General features: G+C 36.3%; 1 protein-coding gene across 1 annotated transcript; it reads left to right on the top strand.

The window, feature by feature from the left end:
* The first annotated feature begins 214 nt into the window (after window positions 1-214).
* LOC135106295 (uncharacterized) lies at window positions 215-17,963 on the top strand. The gene is made up of 7 exons (XM_064015161.1): window positions 215-332; window positions 3,417-3,593; window positions 4,584-4,729; window positions 5,258-5,348; window positions 5,742-5,875; window positions 6,332-6,449; window positions 9,335-17,963. The coding sequence occupies exons 2-6, from the start codon at window positions 3,438-3,440 to the stop codon at window positions 6,405-6,407; spliced, it is 603 nt and encodes a 200-aa protein (XP_063871231.1). The 5' UTR covers window positions 215-332; window positions 3,417-3,437; the 3' UTR covers window positions 6,408-6,449; window positions 9,335-17,963.
* The last annotated feature ends 2,184 nt before the right edge of the window (window positions 17,964-20,147 follow it).

Here is a 20,147-nt window from a genome sequence, read left to right as displayed (position 1 = left end):
AGTAATTTAGCTGTGGGTTTAGCTAAGAGGATGACAAGAGCAGGGAGAGTAGGGATAAAGTATGCAAATTGTTCATTGACGTGTTTGCACCTAAATATAATTCCATGAAAGATTTCCATATTTTTGAGATGCAAAAAAGTGGTAATTTGATTGCGAGTATAATTAAGAGAGTGGCATCAGCAGGGATGATGGCGATAAGATAGTTTCCTTGGCGACCGTCAGGCGGCGCGGCGGCGTGTAAACAGAGTGAGTCACCGCCTTTGTCGCAGCGCTGCAGCCCCGCCCCGCTGCCCCGCGCCCCACGCCTCTTCCCCACGCCCTCTCGCCACCATGTGAGTCCTAAAGGCATGCTACGTGGAATTTACTATGCTAGGTGAAGTGAGATATTGGTTTTGGCGCCAGTGTGCGGTGTAGAGGGAGGCGTGGGCGATCCCAGCCAGCAACCCGTGTGGTGCTGGTGGCGGTGGCCTTGTGCTGCACGCCCGCCACTCAGCACTAGCCTTATACCAACGCCTTCCTTTATCCAAGAAGGCACTATTTGTTATCAGGAGATAGAAAAGAAAAGTAGATTTCCAGAAACAATAGGTGTTCAAAGTAGCTGATAGAATTTTGCTTTCCAGATAAGTTTTTAATGCCATTCACCAGGTGATGCAACTTTTTATCTTATAAATCACTAGTTTTGTTTGTTTGTTTGTTTTTTCATGTAGTTATTCATTTTGATCTTTTATTAGCAGAGGTTGATTGTACTTGTGCCTTATAAGACAATATTACATGGTACTATTCTGGTGTCAACCATTCAGGCATATACTTTCCAAGCGGACCACCATTTGAGTGAATGGTTATTGAAGCAAGTACCTAATCAGCATGAGTATAAATATGATACTTTACTTGAAAAGTATGGTAATCTTTTACTCTTTCACCATTCTCTCTATTCTGGACGAAATTATCATTTCTGGTAGTTTTTGGCCAGTTTTTAATTAATCTGTGTTGTTTTTTTCATGCAAATCATTATTTTTTTTTTTCTTTATCCCCCCATCTGCTCAAACTAATGTTTTGCAATAAAAATAAAAGGCAAATTGATTCAAAACAGACCTAAATCTACTAAAAAATAGTTTCATCCTCACAAATAAGTAACAGCAATAACACTCACTCGCAGTGTTTCCCCCCAAAGAGGATTGGCTGCCGCTTTCCCATGGCTTTCCCACCTGTCACACACAACCTTTTAACCTAACCTAATGAAATTAACCTAACTAAACCAAACTAACCTAATCTAACTGGCAAGGATAAGAAATCCGTAGGAAGTTGTTACCTTATTCATCTTCATAAAATCTGGCAATACACTGGTAATCAATGTAACACCCTCCACAGACAGACGTCTTCCTTAGACTAATTCAATATTTCAAATTGAGCTGCCTCTCCTTTATCAGGATAAAATAAAATGCTTATATTGGGTAAATTAATTCTGTATTTTTTAATTGGCCGGCAGCTGCATTCTCAAACAAAAGAATCAATAACTGTGACTAATTTCACACTTCCACAACAAATGTGACACACACACACACACACACACACACACACACACACACACACACACACACACACACACACACACACACACACACACACCTCCACTGGAGAAGATCAGTGTTCACCTATTCATCACATGTGTGGGTGTGTCACTTACAAGTGTTGTCACAGGAGCAAGCAAGCTTGCTTCACAAAAAAAAATGAATAAATAAATAAATCTTTAAAAAAATGTTGTCAGCAATTTTAGATAATTTGTGGCGGGTATATATGGGGTTCAAATTACTCAGAATGAGAAGCTCTACCTGATAAGAAAAACCATGATGAGACTGTTGAACAAGTAAAAGAATATTAAAAATATTATAAAGACTAGAATTACTTGTTATTTGATTTTGTATCTGTAGTATTTTAAAAACTCAGAATTATATAAACTGTCATAATTTGTTTGAACAGTGTGCCCTAACAGTACCGTACTTTAAAAAAAGCTGTTTGATCAATTACCATAAACATTTTTTCTGGATAGTTTTGTGTTTTGAGTGAATCTGCTTACCTTTCTATCCTTTCCATCACATTTTTATTTATTTATTTATTTATTTATTTATTTATATATATTTTTTATTTATTTATTGTTTTTTTTTTTTTTATTTATCTATCTATTTATTTATTTATTTATTTACAGCCTCTGCTCTGAAACTGATGATTCACCATGAAAACAAGTATCAGGTTAATACAGAATATGCTTTATTCAACTAGAAAGAAATTTTTTCGTCCTCACAGATGCCACACACACAATAATGCTATGTGTACCATTAATCAGAATCTTTCCCTTTCATCCATCTCTACAGTCAGTTCCACTGTCTCTCGTCACAACACTCTTAGTTATTAACAAGCTAAATCTAACCAATCCTAACTTAAACAAATAGAAGAGCTGCACCCCAGATGACCAATCCATGATCAGTTCATAAAAAAAATTTACCGGGGTTCCTTCCTGCAAGTTTCAATTTCCATGGCATTGGATGCACCTCACACATGCAGCAGAACAATGTATTCACGTAAAAATGTCAGGGAATAAGATTGGGCAATACTCGCACAGTAATTGAAAGAACAACCAGGATACACAAGCATCTTCCTCAGACTTATTCAAATTCAACCCAATTCTTCCTTCTCAGACAAAGCAGAGCACTGTGATTGGTTAAGTTTCTATCCAATTGGCCCACAGCATTGTCTCCATTCAAAAAATTCAGTCAGTGTGACTGATCTATTCTGGTCTGGCACTTATTTGAAGTTGTCAAATGCATTTACAAACACACACTGCCTTCCTCGGTGTGACAGTTGCTGGTATAATATCCTCTTGATATTATATCACCTTCAGTACAACCATTCTAAAAGCTGTAAAGTTTCAGAAATCACTGGTGGCATCATAATAAATGTGGCATGGCTAACAGAGTCTGAGATGATTCATGTTGACCAACACAAAAACTGCATATAATAATACTTACAGTAATGTATAATATTGAAAACAAGAAGGCTATAATGTGGTGGTATTAATTAAATAAGAAATCGGGTATCAACTTGTAGCTTGAAGTGTTCACAATCAGCCACTTCAGTAAACCTTTTATTATTATTATTATTATTATTATTATTATTATTATTATTATTATTATTATTGAAATGAAGATGTAGATCATTAAAATGAACATAAGAAGTCAAGCCATCATACAGTATGTGGGATGACTGCTTGTCTTGGAGAATAGCAAGACTCAATAAGCAATGGTCATTTGGTATTGTCAAGATGAGGTAAGTTATGGATTGTAAGTTCATGTGTTTCTGTCTTGATTTAAGTACAGAAGGAAAAAGCCAACCTGCCACCAACAGTCCTTGTCTTGTTGCAGAGAGCGGAGAGCACCACCACCATGAGAGACCAAGTGTACCGGCCTACCACAACCCCCGCCCATCATGACCACACCAAGAACTGGGTGCCAACCATTCTGGGCCCAACCTCCTCTGGCAGCATGTGGTCCCGCACATTGGTCCTCATCATCTCCATCATGTTTGCTGTCATGGGACTGGTCAGTATTCTCTCTCTCTCTCTCTCTCTCTCTCTCTCTCTCTCTCTCTCTCTCTCTCTCTCTCTCTCTCTCTCTCTCTCTCTCTCTCTCTCTCTCTCTCTCTCTCTCTCTCTCTCTCTCTCTCTCTCCCCACTGATTACCATCTCTACTTTGCTTATACTGTGTTCTCTTACCAGGTTGGTGGAGATAATATATGGGGAGTTTGGGATAGAAGTGTAGTACATGTCGGTATCAAAATTGATATTATGCATGATTTAATTTTAAAAGTTCTTAAATACTGTATTCTGTGATAATAATCAAATTATCATTATTACTATCAGATGATCAAATAATATTGTTACTATTACATCCTTTATAATGGTGTTATTGTCTAAGTCATTAATGCTTTAACTCAGCATGGAGTAAAAATGGAATAATAATAATACATCACCTCCCACTCCACAAGTGTGGTGGCCTGTGTGTTCATTGCATTAGCATGGCACTGAATACAGCTCATACTCCTGCAGCTCCATCTTATCTTCCCCATCTATCCTTATTGCTCTCCCCACATCTCTAAAGAAACATTCCACTGTGTCTGAAAGTTCCAAAAATGTGATTCCATGTCTTAGGGGTGGACAAAATTGGCTTATATTCACACCTAACCATGCATCAAGATGAGGGCAAATCACCTGTCATTCTCACTGTGTGTGTGTAGCTGGACAGAGCCATATAGCATCTATAGTATCAAGACAGTAATCTAAGAGATACTATGTTTATTTTATATTTTAGCATTATTTTGATTTGTAATCATAATTTGATAAATAATGTGAACTTTTTTTTCTGCCTTATCTTGTATGGTAGGAAATACAGTACATGAAGAAAGACAGGAAAGGTTGTGGCAAGAGTAGTCTTAATGTTGCACATTTTTACTTTGGTTCCAAATTTAATTTGTCTTAATGATTTTTCCTTTTTTTCCATGTATCACTGAGTAATTGAGATGATCTTGCACAGGTGATGATCATTGTGGGAGCCACCTCATACCAGTCCCTGGAGGAAGGATCCCTCAAGGAAGTCAACAGCACTGCCTATGTTATTATCTTGTGCTTAGGGGTGCTGATGGAGGTGGCAGCCATTCTTGCTGTAATCTTCTACATGAGGTTAGTGTATGGCTGTTGAAGTTTGATAAAATGGGGAAGGATTTTTGGAAAAAAGGGATAAAGATTGGAAAGAGCCTTTTTATGATTAGGTAAAAGAAGGATGAATGTGGAAGCTGTGCATTTGTGATCCAGATGTTATGCAGAGGACTGGGGAAGATTCTGTCTGTAAAAGTTTTTTCCCTCTATGGCCTGCACTGGTTGTGCATATTGCATTAACAATCAGCTCGTGAGGTTATCATCAAGTGGCTTCTTATCTTCAGTGATGACTGCATTAAGGGGCTCTGGAGGGCAGCATGAGGTTTTTGCAAAGCTGTCACTCAGAAAATTTGTCAGCACCATCATTGGGGAGGGGGACAACCAGCTAAACCTCCCCTAGATATAAAACTCAAAGATTTCAGTGTGACCGCAACAGTGCAAGAGTTATTAGTGTACTGTTGTGTCAGAATGCTGAGGTACAGTGTTAGAAAAAGGAGCAGTGATGGAGCTCCTTAAACCCTTCAGCCTTTTAAGACTTCTTTCTTCTTGCAGGAATGTGGGATACTATATTCCGTGCTGCCCTGGCAAGATTGCTCGCATCAGAAAGCGTCTTCATGAAAACCAAATGATGGTTAATGGACAGGTAAGTTTAACTTCCTCACTGTAGTTTTGGGTTCACTGATCTTTTAAATACGTGTACTGAAATTATTTCTATGTGTTCGCTTTATCTTGCTGATGCCGCGCTCTCTATGAATGTCCCAAAAAGGGATGACCACAGCAGAGGAGCCTCCACTTCTCCCTATGTAACACTCATTGCTTATTCAGGAACTCTAATTATGACAGCACCTCTTACACATGTACTTAATAACCTTATCCTTCATTGTGGCCTATGTAAATGCTGAACATTCAGCATTTGTAGTCACTGCAAAAAAATGGAATAGCAGAAACAATTAATGTATCAGTAGCAGGCCCACTTTATATCAGATATGCATTTAGATTTTTTTTTTTTTTTTTTTTTTTTTTTTTTTTTTTTTAGATGGTGACAGCAGGAGAACCAGTATCTGCTCAGTACTGCCCCCCAACCCAGCCAGGTGTGGGCAGCACCCCTCCTCCACCATACACTGATGTCTCTGAGGAGCAAAGACTTATGGAAGAAAAGACAGACCTTGGGTGAGTTACTGGATTCTGGTAGCAGTAGCTACCATTGTAAAGAACTTTAATGCCTTATCAAGTTTTCATAAATACTAAGATATTATTAGATTTTACTTGCATAGCAACTAAGAGACCTTACTATGTTTATATCCAAAAATGTTAGATACTTCATAATCCTGACTTGCATTGCCTACTGAAGCTACCTACCATTCCTGCACCCTATCTTGACGTCAGCAAAATTATCATCTCTCTTACTTTCCCTTTTACTGTGCTTCAACTTGCTTTATTGTAAGGACCATAGGAATACCACAGGAATGCAGCAGCCTGGAATAGGGATGTGTAATTGAGTCAGAGCATAAGTGTTTGAAAGGGTGAGAAAGATCATTTAATACACTAAGGATCAGTTGATATCTGGTTACTCCAAATCTTTGTTTAATTCTGAATCTTTGAGATTTTACTGTACTGTGATTTCAGAGAGGACACTGAACGTATCCTGGAGGAGGACCCACGAATTGTGTTGACACCACTCAAGCCCCATGAGGAACGCTAGGTCACTCTCTGCACTGCTCTGCACCATTTCTCTAAGCCTCATGTAAGATGAGCTATTTATTTTTCATATCATGCCTTTCACATTTACATATGGAAAGGAATAGCAGAGGGCAAAAATGAGGGCTCAGGAAGAAACATCTAATAAAGGAATTCAAAGTTATTTTTGGCATAGAAAAGAGAAAGATGAGAGAGAAAGAATGCAAATAAAGGTATCATAAATACAGTAAAAATCTCTTGTTCTAAATGACATGGGAATGTGAGTTATTTGAATTAATAAAAAAATATTGAGACATTTAGGACAGTACACCAAGAATACAGGTAGATATAGCTGTAGATAATATATATATGAGGCGCGCGGTGCAACAACGACGTAACCGAGAAATGGAAGTTTCGAGAAAAACGCGCTCAAAGTTAAACACTGATTGCGCACAATAGGATACCCTTAAATAAGTAAGTATTATGCATCATTTGAAAGGTCTTGGGTAGTTCTGTTTGGGGATGTAGGTTTCGAAGTGATAGGTGACGATTTTGGGTGGATGACTTACGCGTTAATTAACGCGTATACCGTAGGTAATAATTTTTTTTCCCGATATTGTTTTCATTTGTTAATAATGTGTTAGAGCCTATTACACATAGTATTAGGTGAAAGTTTCATGAAGATTGGTACATAAATAAATTTTTTATGAATTTTTTTCCGAGCGTGCGTCTGTGCTCGGGCGTGTTAAAGGGCAGAGTGGATGAGCACATGGTGAGTGTGTTGTCACCATGGCAACGGCGCTGGTAAACATGGCAGCGGTGCTGTGATTGGCTCGCCCGCGCCGGGCGGCTGCAACCGCGCTGCTGATTGGCCATACGCACGTGAGGCTGGGAGGAGCAGGTTGCGTCGTTGTTGTACCGCTTTCGAGATGTTAGTCCAGAGAAATTTTCTCCGCACTACGCTCGACTTTGAGCCTTAGTACAGGTGCTTAGATGGTCGAATATGACTTGGCCGACATCACCACGAGACTTTTACACCCTTCTACCACACGGAGCAGGCAAAAACACGAAATCTCAAATTTCGCGGTTACGTCGTTGTTGCGCCGCGCGCCTCATATGTAGTTTGAGTGTGTGTGTGTATATATATATGTTAGTAGTAGACCTTTCTGAATACATGTACTTTCAGAATCAACAGTGAGACATGCATTATTCTTTTTATACAGTATACTTTATATTTTTCACATAAGGGTGCACTCATCAGGGTTTAGTTAGTGGAGGAGTAAACCAAAGTTAATTTTCTGTAGATGTTTTTTGGCCTGTTGAAATCCAGTGCGTGAACACATGTAAGTATAGTATGGGAGAATGTCCTTGGAGCAAATAACCAATCAGCCCACAGCTGGGTTACCTGCAGATGTGGCCAATGAGCACCTAGCTATGCCACTAGGTGGCTGTTGCTGAGAAGGCTGTGTTGTTGATGGCTGGTTTTTGCACTGCTTCAGTCATCTTAAGTCTCTTGCCATCATTCTCTTTCACAAGGATGGTTGTATTCTACTCCATATAGAGTTACTTAAGGATGAGCCCATGCTCATTTATGTAGTGTCATCATATGGCACCACCCTGGAGGTGTGCTGTGGTTCTTAACAGGATTGTAATTGTGAAGCTGATATACCTGGAATTTAGGTGACTACAGTCACCAACAGTGCATGTGTGTTAGTACACAATGTTCACTTCTTGAAGAGGTTTAGTCAGGGGGAGACAGCTATTCTTCATAGTAAAGCTGGTGATTTTTTGGGTCATAGTTGATGAGTAGCTTGGTGTCTCTGTTGACAGGTGAGATGTTGTGTTGTTGTTGTACACTGATGACATCATGTTTTTGTAGAAGGTAGTGATGCATGGTGTTTCTTGCTTGGCCGAGTTGTAACACATGTAGTTGTCCATGCACTGGTGTATTACTTTGTCTGTTTCTTGCTGCAGGTAGCCATTGTTGGTAAAGAGCTGGAGGATTATATTAGTTAATAGTAATCATTGTGAAATCAAGTTTACTTTAAAATGGGATGAAGTCTCCAGAAACAGAAACAGAAACAAAATAGTTGACTTCAGGAGAGCAGATTTTAAAGGATTACGAAGATACCTCCCTGTTAATGATTGGCAGTGGACAGAAAGAAAAGGCAAGGCAAGACATGGTCCTGGAATGTGTCAGGATGGAAGAGTTGAAGTGAGATATATGTGTGTGTGTGTGTGTGTGTGTGTGGTGAGGGAACCAGGTCAAGTTGGGAGGATAGATGGAGTGGAGACAGATGAAAATGAGATGAGGCTTAGGGATGTGGTTAGGGGGTTAAGGCAGAGTGGGAGAGGTGAAGTGAGGTGTGAACATGTGGTGAGGGAATCATGTCAAGCCATGTCTGATGCAACTGCTCTGCAGACAGACTTAGATGAGATAAACAAATGAACAGATAGATGGCAAATGAAATTCAGTATTAAATCCAGTGTTCAGCTTAAGTAGGAAAAATTCACATAATAGGCACACAGTGAAGAATGAATCTCTGGTAAGGTTATAAAAAAAAAAGATTCTGGAGTTATAGCTATATTTTATCTCCTTAAAAGAAAACAATGCATAGCCCAGAAATAAAACAAACAGCATATTAGTGTTATCTTTAGGAACATTAAAAGTAGGAATTCCTAAGTAATACTAAAGCTGTACTTGGCACTGGTCAGACATCATGTAGTTTATGCTTGGCATTTCTGGTTTCCATATTACATGGAGGATAGAGGTCTGTTAGAGACGGTACTGAGAAGAATGATAGGAAAATTTAAGGGATGAGAAATATTCCTTACAAAAGAAATAGAACATTTGTTTCTCTTTGGCCTTAGGTTGGATAATTTTTAAACATGTCATATTTTTGTTCACCACATTGTACATATTGGATATTACCCATTCTGTTGCTTTTGCAGCTGTGTTGATAGAAGGATGCTGCTAGGGCACTAAGCTTGCTCTTCCTTCTGCCAGAAAAGTTGACTCTTGTCTTCAACCATTACATTCCTCACCTCTTAGGAGGCATGGTGTCTCTGTACCCAGTTAAGTGGATTTTGGTGTGCATTTCAAGTGCATGACCAATAGATTATTCTTTGGTTTATTAATCATTACTGTAGAATTAAAATGGATGGTGTAGGTAGTTCTTATTTATAACTGTGTTCAAAACTTATACATGTTAACTGATCATCCTACACAGAAGTAGTTAACTTTTAAAATTCCAAATGTAAAACAGTTATGGTTTGTTTAACTCTGATTTTTTAAGTAAATCATTATTCAGATATATGTACTATATTTAATATGTTTATTAGAGTGAGGATATTGTCATCTTGGATTCTCATACATAAATGTACTTCACATCCAAAGGAAATGTTCTTTTACGAAAAAATTGGACGTGGCTGTCCATGAATGAGGTACTGCAATTACTCACTGCTGAGTTTAGCATCATCCATGACAGAGGAAAAATAATGGTGCAGTGTTCGTCCTCACATAAAATGCGTAGAAAAGATTCTTTGTGGTAATTTTCAGTGTAATTGTTCATCTTGAGAAAAGGATTATATGAATATTACATGCGGTCACCTGTGATAAGTGCTGAGTGTTATCATGTATTGTTTTGCTTTTGAAAAATATACTTTGAATGTCAGGATGTTTTCTGCCACCATAGGGCTTGGAGCTTACCTGGGCTCATGGATGCCTTGGCCTCCTGAGTTTTGGTACAAAGAGTCTTCATATGAAATGTATTTTATTCAGGGGATTATAAGATATCTGAAATTCTTCTGCACAATTGATTCAGCACTCAATGCTTTCTTTTTTCAGCTTGGCATATGGAATGCAACTCAAAATTAAATTAGGTATACTTTCTTGCTTTTGCTGCATTTAATCACCAATTTTGACCTAAAATGAAACTCATAAGCCTTATCTTTGTTATGTTAGGTGATCTGGTAACCATGTTTTCTAAGAATTTATTAGTTTTATCACATACATATATCTATATATAGATGTAAAGGCAATATTAAAATTTGGTGTACAATAATTAGATTTGATAAAGAAAAATATTTTCATATTTGAATTTTGTTGTGTATATACTGATATTTGTGTATTTTTATAATATATATATATATATATATATATATATATATATATATATATATATATATATATATATATATATATATATATATGAAACACCTGCATATGTTGCAAGGATTTAGCTTAGTTTTGTTCCTTAGGGGAATGGAAGGAACACTGCTATGCATTCCACTATTGTGAGATGTTGCATTACATCAAGATACACTGATATACATTCCACTGTTGTTAGATGTTGCACTTATAGACAAATTTTCAAGGCAAGTAGGAACTTTTTACTTAAGAACTGAGCATCAGCTTGGTTCATGTTGGTCTTATGATAAGAAGGAAATTTGTTTTGATAGTCACATGAAGTAGATTATTGTGTACCTGAGGCTCATGAAGCAGAGGTGTGCGTGCATGCGTTTCTTTCTATTTTGGTCTACATGCCTTTTATTCTGCACTATGAATGACTATATATATATATATATATATATATATATATATATATATATATATATATATATATATATATATATATATATATATATATATATATATATATCATGCACAATAGGGATAATAATAGCCCATTAATGTTATTGGGCAAGAGAATTTTGGACAGTAAGGTTAATCATCATGTTAGGTTAATGTTACTGAGCAAGCCATTAATGTTAATGGCCTTTTATCCCTATTGAGCACAATATATATATATATATATATATATATATATATATATATATATATATATATATATATATATATATATATATATATATATTATATATATATCAGAAATGTGTGATTGGGTACCAAAGACCTCATAAAATTTTAGTCTTTAATTTCCCATTTCCCCATGTGATGAAAACCTGTCCGTCCCTAAAGGCAGAGATTTATTCATGCTAGTTGCCATACAGTAAGGGTACTCTTCCCTCGGTGCACGATTATAGAATCTTGAAGCAGAAATCTTGAGACTTCAATTCGATAATTGTAAATGTTAGATATTATGAGGGTTTTGTTGAGACAGACAAGTGCTCATGTTAAACTGTTTTGACACATTTTCATTAGTGTTAAAGATAAATACAACATGCGTCGGTTATTGTAAAACGTATCCACATACAGGGATTTATTCTTACAAAGATTTTGAGAGCTGTGGCTTCATTCTTGAAGTTTCTTTGCATTTGGTCTCATTAATTTATTTGGTATGCTAATTTCTTGCAAGTGACATTACCAATTATGTGTTGTAATATTCCATGTTCCAGTTTCTCTGTAGCATTGGACAGGTGTGATTACTTGTTTTGTTCATGTTTGTAAGAAAATAATGAAAGTAATACTAGCTGATGAAGAAAAGGTGATCTGTAAATGTTCCATGCTAACATATTCTCTCTCTCTCTCTCTCTCTCTCTCTCTCTCTCTCTCTCTCTCTCTCTCTCTCTCTCTCTCTCTCTCTCTCTCTCTCTCTCTCTCTCTCTCTCTCTCTCTCTCTCTCTCTCTCTCTCTCTCTCTCTCTCTCTCAACTGAACATGGATTTACAAGTGGCTTTTAGCTTACAGCCAAGGCATGCAGTGTAATACAGTATAATTTGGTTTGTAACTGAAAAAAATTAATACTACACCATAGCATACTTGTTTACTACCTTCATTGTGAATCAGTATGGATTATGTTACTTTGTACCTGACACTGTACGTGATCAGATCAATTACAATAATTTGTATCACAAGTGTTATAAATTATCTGTCCATGGCTGTTTGAACTTTGTTGATAGTCACAGTCACTTCTTCCTAGCCCAGTGACCTTGAAAGCTAAGATTAAATTGCTCATCAAGTCACTATAAATGAGTTAACCTTTGCTATCCCAGTGAGCTCACTTTGGAGGACTGGGGGAGCAGAGACAGGTTTGTAGGTGTGACTGATGCAGCTGCAGCATAGAATTTAATGTACTTTTGTATTGTTCTTGTACAGTATAGATTATACTGTATTGGCATAACTATGGATTATTTTTGTATTATTCAGATTTATACAGTACAGGTATATGATCTTTTATCTGGAACTTTTGGGACCTGATGCGGAATTCCAGAATTTTCCAAATTTTGAAATATATCTTCTTCTGTACACAGTATTTACAGCTGCCTAACTATTTTCCATAAGTATATGAGGTATTCATTATTTGCAGTTTCTTCATAATTAACTCTGTATTTAGATGTTACCACAAATCTCATGGGTAATTTAATCCTTACAAACATTGTCCTGCACACAAAAATGTGTGTTGTTATTCTCTAACAAACATTGGAGACATACCTTTTATAGCAGCACCTATACCAGCACTTATTCCTATGAACCACAAATAAAGGAATATCAAATAACAGAATATAATAACATTAACACACATTTACTAAATAATTTAAAAGGACAGTAAATAAGAACTGCTAGTGGATAATCATGATGCATGCAGACATCAGCCAAGCACCATCCCTCTTGAGTATTATAATAACCAGGTGCTCATGAAATTTGAGGCTAATCATCCCAATATGCTGTGACTGTATGCAAAAAGCCACCAACTTGCAACTATCGTTTTCCCTTTCAACTCTCACCAGAAACAGCCTGATTGGGTGAGTAAACTGCTGACTTGGCAACTCTGGCAGGACTGACTGTGGCTTGCTTCTAGTCGGCGGTGTGGGCAGCACAGCACCACACAAATAAACATGTGAATAAGAAAATAGGTATGGTAATGGCGGTGGTACAAACGTTAAGAAACAGAGAAAAATATGGAGACCAATAAAGTCTCTGGTATAAAAACACTTTTTTATTGCCATGACTGACTTCCAGGTTTTGGAGTATTCTGATTTTTAGAATTCCGGACAAAAGATAATGTACCTGTAACATAATTCTATATCATATTGTAGTGTACTGCATGCTTTGCTGACAGCTATCAAAAATTGAATGTATTGGGTTTGCAATCTTATTTTGTTGTCATAATCAGTTACTGGGTGTTGACATGAAATTTTAATATTATGTGTATGATTACTATTAATTTTAATATTGGATGCTTTATTGTTAATGAAAATTATATATCTAGAAACTATTCACACATTTACAAAAACCAGTTAATAAATTATATTTCTACATTACTACACAATAGAGATGGAACGAATGTCTATTTTCCACATTTGCAAATGTGAATGCAAATTGTTGAAATTGCAGTCTGATCCCTATTCCATCATTCAAGTACCAATAATGTATAATTTCTTGAAAGTGAAACTAAATTGTATGAATATTTGGGGTTCTATATCAGACACATTTGATTTCTAATTCCTTTATTAAGTTCACCTCGAATTTATCGTAAGAGTTTGGCCATTGAAAACTGAATGATTGTGACCACAGAACCTGACAGAGAGGCAGAGGAACAGGATTGCTGCTTTGCTTCCATAGTCTTCCTTCACCCCACTGTCGCCACTAACACAGTTACAAATATTTCTTTATGTAAACTGTAAACTCTAAACTTTGGTATTTTTCAAATTATACCTATTTATTTTTATTACTTTTTTGGGAAAATACTTGCATATTTGCAAAACAAGATTTAATGAAAATTAAATGACAAATAATGAAGCACAGTAAATATCCACACCTGCAAATACTAAAGTGAGTGTTTAATCTATCTCTATTACATACACACACATGGTATACATATATTAATTACATGAGCATGATGTTCTTAGTATGGAATGTTTTTTTTTTATATCCACTGTTTGGAGTGTTCAGCCTCAGACATGAGGATCACTGTTTATTAATTTTTAACTAAAATCAAATTGAGATGATCCAGGAGTCTACCAAATGATATTGTTTATAATAGCTGATGCTTAAAAGAATATGAAATGGGGTAAAGTGGTTTTTGTCCAGGACTGAAAAGCATTCAGTTTGACAAGTGATATTGAGATCCTTTGTTATGCTCAGGGAGATGCCCTCCCATGGAGATTGTGTTAGGGGGGAGGCTAGTTGTGTTGTCTTTGCAGGATTTCTTTATGGTGTGTCAGTGGACATCACTAGTGTAATTAGAGGAAAGTCTGTCACTGTTTATTAAGAAATTTTTACTGTACTCCTCACCTATTTGGACAGGATCAACACCTTCATTGGAATTTCTTCTGGACCAGTGTTACGAGAGCTTTGGGTGTAGCCTGGGAGTAGGAAACAGGAAATGTAACTAAGGGTAATGTAATGGTAATGCTATGTGTACCATTTTTGTTCATCTTGGCTACTTGCCATTGCTTTGATATTTTACAGGCTTCAAAATGAATTATATTTTGGAAAGGTTATGGGTATTTTCCTCTTGCAAACTCATGTGTATTGACTTCTTAGTTCATTGGTTGACTAGGAAAAGATTGCCAGTCAACTTCTCACTACCTTTTTTGTAATTTAAAAAGTAATGAGTAATGATTCCATTTTTATTAAGAGGTGTGAAGGCAGTAGGATGAAGTTAGTGTTAACTTTAGACTTTAACACAAATCATCACCTTCCAAAGTTCAAGCATTTTGAGGTCCCATTTAATAACTAGTCTTTAGATCATTTTAAACATAATGACTAAGTAGAGTGGGAGAAAGTTCACCAATTTTCTTTTGGTGACATCAGATTTTTAAGTGTTATCAGTAAGGACTAGTAATATAGGTATAATAATGTGCTTGCCTTACTGCTTTGTGTGTGTGTGTGTGTGTGTGTGTGTGTGTGTGTGTGTGTGTGTGTGTGTGTGTGTGTGTGTGTGTTATTGCACTTTGCAGTGAAACTTGTGTGCATGTACTCACTGTGTAAGAAGGTATGCTTGCATATAAATTATCAGGAAATTGTATAATGCTTTAATTACCATTTCCCACTATCAATTTGTCCTGCACACTCAGCCTGTCTTGCCAAATCACATTCCACTTGTTTGTTTTGTGCAGCGCTCTGAAGGAGAAAGACAAGTGTGCCTTATGTGGGTGGCCTCAGAGGATCCAGGAAGTATTGCATACACGACTGGTACAGATTGTTGCTGGGGGGTTATAAAACAATTCACTTCACGCACGCACGTGTACACACAGACACACACACACACACACACACACACACACACACACACACACACACACACACACACACAATAATAGTCATCATCATCATCATCATCAGGCCAAGGAAGTAATGGCTGGGAAAGGTCACATCATGTGTACTGCAGGAAGCAGTGAGTGACATAGGTGTTTGATGGTCGGTAAAAACTACATTTTTATTGTTCTCTTTAATTAAAATTTAGAGTCCACATGTGAGGAAAAGATTCTCTATCTTTATAAACTTGCTATAAATACTGCACATTCAATGCAATATAATTAAATTGTCACTCTTTTCTTAATATAAGGATACCAATAACAATAGTTCATGCATTATTGATAAATTATTGGTCATCCAGCTGTATTGTTTTGTTGATTATAGATAGTAAGAATCAGAGAAAATGCCACTGCTAAAAGTTTTAAATTGGAATTACATTCTAAATTTTCTGAAGACTTCCAGAATGGATAAAATTATTGATCAGTTTTTATTGAAAGTACAGGTAAAAATATACATACATATGTGTTGTGCCCTTTCTGCCAAACACCCTTGTAACATTTTCAGTCTTGCCAGTTAACATTACACTCACCTGACATTGTCTTTCATGTTGCCTAAGGTATTTTCTGATCCGTCCTTGTTTTCATAAAAGGTATTGAAATTGTTTTTATTCATATATTTTGTAACATCTTGCAAGAGAAGCTGAACCACCTTGTGACACCCAAAGCTGTTAACACTTTTTTGCTGCTTTAATCAATCTAGTGTTTATGTTATGGTGATCAAAAATTTTTTATAATGATCAAGTTCTGGAAGCATTCACAAGATAAAGTTTTGTCCTGCACAATCTCTCATTGTCAAGAAGTCTTGCAATTTTGGGTGCTACTAACAAGGGAAACAGATGAAATATATAAATGAAAATCATCAGCAAGTATAGAATCTGAACTTCAGCAGTTATTTTTTGCAATGAAGTATTGCAGGAAAACATTAATCTAATCTTAAAACTAATCCAGTTATTGTGAGTATTGGAAAAATTAATATGACTCACATGCACTGAAACTATCAACTTTCTATGGCAAATGTTTACAATTTTAAAGATATTTGTTTCACACAGTATAGATAATTATGATTGCCTCTTCCTTTGACATACATTCCTAAACATGTCCATCTAATCAGTCTCTGATCACATACATCAGTGAACTTTTTACTCTTGCTTTATTTATTATATCTACCATGTAATGAAGCTAACAGTAATACCTAAGTTAGCATGTCTAGAATAAGTCATTATAATAATTTGTGTATGGTGCAGATAGATGGCCAATTATTTCATTGGGCCTCCATATCATGTGAACATTTTTCAGTATAATGTAATTCAGTAAAAGATATGCAAATCTTCTAAACTCTAGAAATTGGATGTTTATCTGCTTGATTAAATGAAATCAACATAATTTAACAAAGTTCATTCATATGCTCTGTTAATTACAGTTGAGATTTGATTCTCAATTAACGTAACTATTTTATCTGTGTAGTATTTAAAGTTAGCAATTTACTTCCAGTCCATGATTTGCATGTGCAGTGCCCTTGAAATACAGACAGGTTAGTTTATGGTGCAAAATATGAATGAATTTTGTCCTGCTTGATTGGAATGAATACTGCAATTCTTCATCTATAAGTATTATGATAATGAAATTGAACGAGTCTTTCTACAAATCTGCTTTACAAAACTAGACTAGAATATGGTGATTGTGTTTAATGGGTAACAGTAGCCAGGGCGAGCTTCTTTCTTGCAGAAATCTAAATATTTCTCTCTCTCTGAAATCATAAAACTGTGCCTTGTACTTCTACAGGTAATTCCTTGTGTCACAGGGAAACTGCTGTTAAGAAACACTTTTCTTTTATGTCCATGACAGTCAGGTAGAGAGAACTTTTGTTGAAGGAATCCTGGAATCCTGTTTCACTTCAAGGGTGTTGCATGGAAATGTAATGGTGACACTTGAGAATTACATAGTAGCAGTTTCTTGTGTGCCTCATGCTACTAGTCTCTCTCTCTCTCTCTCTCTCTCTCTCTCTCTCTCTCTCTCTCTCTCTCTCTCTCTCTCTCTCTCTCTCTCTCTCTCTCTCTCTCTCTTCAAAAGTCCAAAGATAATTGTGTGATCATATGTATCAAAATCTGTCCATTAAAGCATAAAGATGTTTGTGTATGCATTGATGACAAAATATCAAATTTTTGAGTTGATAAAAGTAGGTATGTGAGGGTCCACTGTGAATGTAATGTGACACTCTTGTTAATATTTCTGTATAGGTTAGAACTTTGAAATACATGTAGATTTTTAAGATTGTCAATTTGCTTTTGATTATTATATTTCTGGCACTGTCAGAGGAAGGGGCACATTATCTCCATGTATAAATAAATGAATACAAGAACTTTTTTTTTTTCTTTATCAACAATTCAACCTGTCGTGTATATTTAGAGAGACACACACAGAGAGAGAGAGAGAGAGAGAGAGAGAGAGAGAGAGAGAGAGAGAGAGAGAGAGAGAGAGAGAGAGAGAGAGAGAGAGAGAGAGAGAGAGAGAGAGAGAGAGAGAGACTCATGAAAATATTTCTAGTTGAGCCCTGTTTGAGTGGAACAGAATGTAAAGTGGATGAAACATTTAATTAAGTGGAAATGTGAACAAGAGAACTGTGTATGAACACACACACATGTGTATTTTACCTAGTTCTATTTACCTAATTGTGGTTTACAGGAGGGGAGTAATCTCCTAGTATCCTGTCTCTATATCTATCCAGTTTGGTCTTAAAAGCATTGACAACATCTTCACTGAGTTCATTCCATTTGTTCACACTTCTGTGAGGAAAACTATACTTCTTGATGTCTCTTCTACAGTTAACTTTCTTCAGCTTCTTACTGTGTCTCCTTGTACTCTGTGTGTCTAAAGTTATAAAACATTCTTTGTCCACATTTTCCATACCATTTATCATTCTACTGATGTTTATTAAATCCTCTCTCTCTCTCTCTCTCTCTCTCTCTCTCTCTCTCTCTCTCTCTCTCTCTCTCTCTCTCTCTCTCTCTCTCCTATTTTCAAGGGTAGGAACTTCCAACATTCTTAATCTCTTCATAGGTCAACTTTCTCAACTCTGGAACCATGTTAGTGACTGCTCTTTGTACTCTTTCTAATTTTATAACATTCCTCTTTATATGAGGAGACCACACCACTGCCACATATTCCAATCTTGGTCTTATCATGGAATTCAACAACTTTATCATTCCTTCATCTAAATATGAGAATGCCATTCTTATCCTTTTTAACAAATTCATCATCACTCCACTAATCTTATCAATGTGTCTGTCCAGAGTCAAATTTTCAGTAACTTACTCCCAAATCCACTTCCTCTTTTGATTTCTGTAACTTCACACCATCCATCTTATAATGATATTGTATTCTTTTCTTACTCTTACCAAACTTCATTACTTTACATTTACTTAAATTGGATTCCACTTGCCAAGATTTACTCCATCTACTTATCTTATTTAAATCATCTTGCAATACCATAGTCATTTACATTTTTCTACCCTTCTCATCAGCTTAGCATCATCTGCAAATAAGTTCATATAACTGTTTATTTCTTCATTTATGCCATTCACATATATTACAAGCATTATCGGTCCCAACATTGACCCCTGTGGGACACCACTAGTTACTTTCAGCCAAGATGAATTCTGGTCTTGTATTACAGTTTTCATCTCTCTATCATCCAGATAATCCTCCATCCACTCCAGCAGTCTTCCTCCAATTTTTCCATAATTTTTCATCTTCCATAGCAATCTTTGATGTGGTACTTTGTCAAACACTTTCTTCAAGTCTAAATAGACACCATCCACCCATCCATCTCTCTCCTGCACAATATCAATTACCCTTGAATAAAAGGACAATAAGTTCATGGAGCATGATCTTCCCCTACTAAATCCAAACTGACAATTTACCAAAACTTTATCTTTTTCCAAGTGTTCCATCCATCTTTCCTTAATTGTTCTTTCACATATTTTTCCTAAAACACTAGTCAAGGACACTGGTCTATAATTTAGTGGGTTTTCTTATTTCCTCCTTTGAATATTGGTGTAATATTTGCTCTCTTCCAATCTTTCAGTGCTCTTCCCTGTGATAGTGATGTCACCACTAGACTGTGAATATTATCAGCCAGTTGTTCTCTACATTCCTTCAATATCCAGTTTGATACTCCATCTGGACCAGTTGCTTTATTTACATCAAGTTCTTCAATCATCTCAAATATTTCCTCATAACTGACTGATACTGTACTTTGTATATTCCTCACCAACTTATCCCTTCCAGCATCAAACTCCCCTTCCACAGTAAATACCGATCTGAAACTATTGTTCATAACCTCCGCCATGTCCTGTGCATGCTCGTAGATTTTTCCTTCAACTTTCAATCTTGATACACCTTCCTTCTTCTTCATCTTCCCATTAATATGTCTAAAGAACAGTCTGGGTTCATTTATACACTTATCTATTATACTCGTATCTCTTTCATAGTTTCTTCTCTCCATTCTTATTATCTCAACGTGTGTGTGTGTGTGTGTGTGCATA

This window comes from Scylla paramamosain, chromosome 13 (assembly GCF_035594125.1).
Source record: "Scylla paramamosain isolate STU-SP2022 chromosome 13, ASM3559412v1, whole genome shotgun sequence".
Taxonomy (NCBI): domain Eukaryota; kingdom Metazoa; phylum Arthropoda; class Malacostraca; order Decapoda; family Portunidae; genus Scylla; species Scylla paramamosain.
The sequence above is the reverse complement of the archived record's forward strand: the minus strand, read 5'-3'. Positions and strand labels throughout refer to the sequence as shown.

Bases quoted from the DNA above. Each gene is read 5' to 3' on its own strand.
- LOC135106295 (XM_064015161.1), top strand. From the start codon at position 3,438: ATGAGAGACCAAGTGTACCGGCCTACCACAACCCCCGCCCATCATGAC. The intron at 3,594-4,583 runs GTCAGTATTCTC...GATCTTGCACAG, and splicing joins TGTTTGCTGTCATGGGACTG to GTGATGATCATTGTGGGAGC. The intron at 5,876-6,331 runs GTGAGTTACTGG...CTGTGATTTCAG, and splicing joins GAAGAAAAGACAGACCTTGG to AGAGGACACTGAACGTATCC.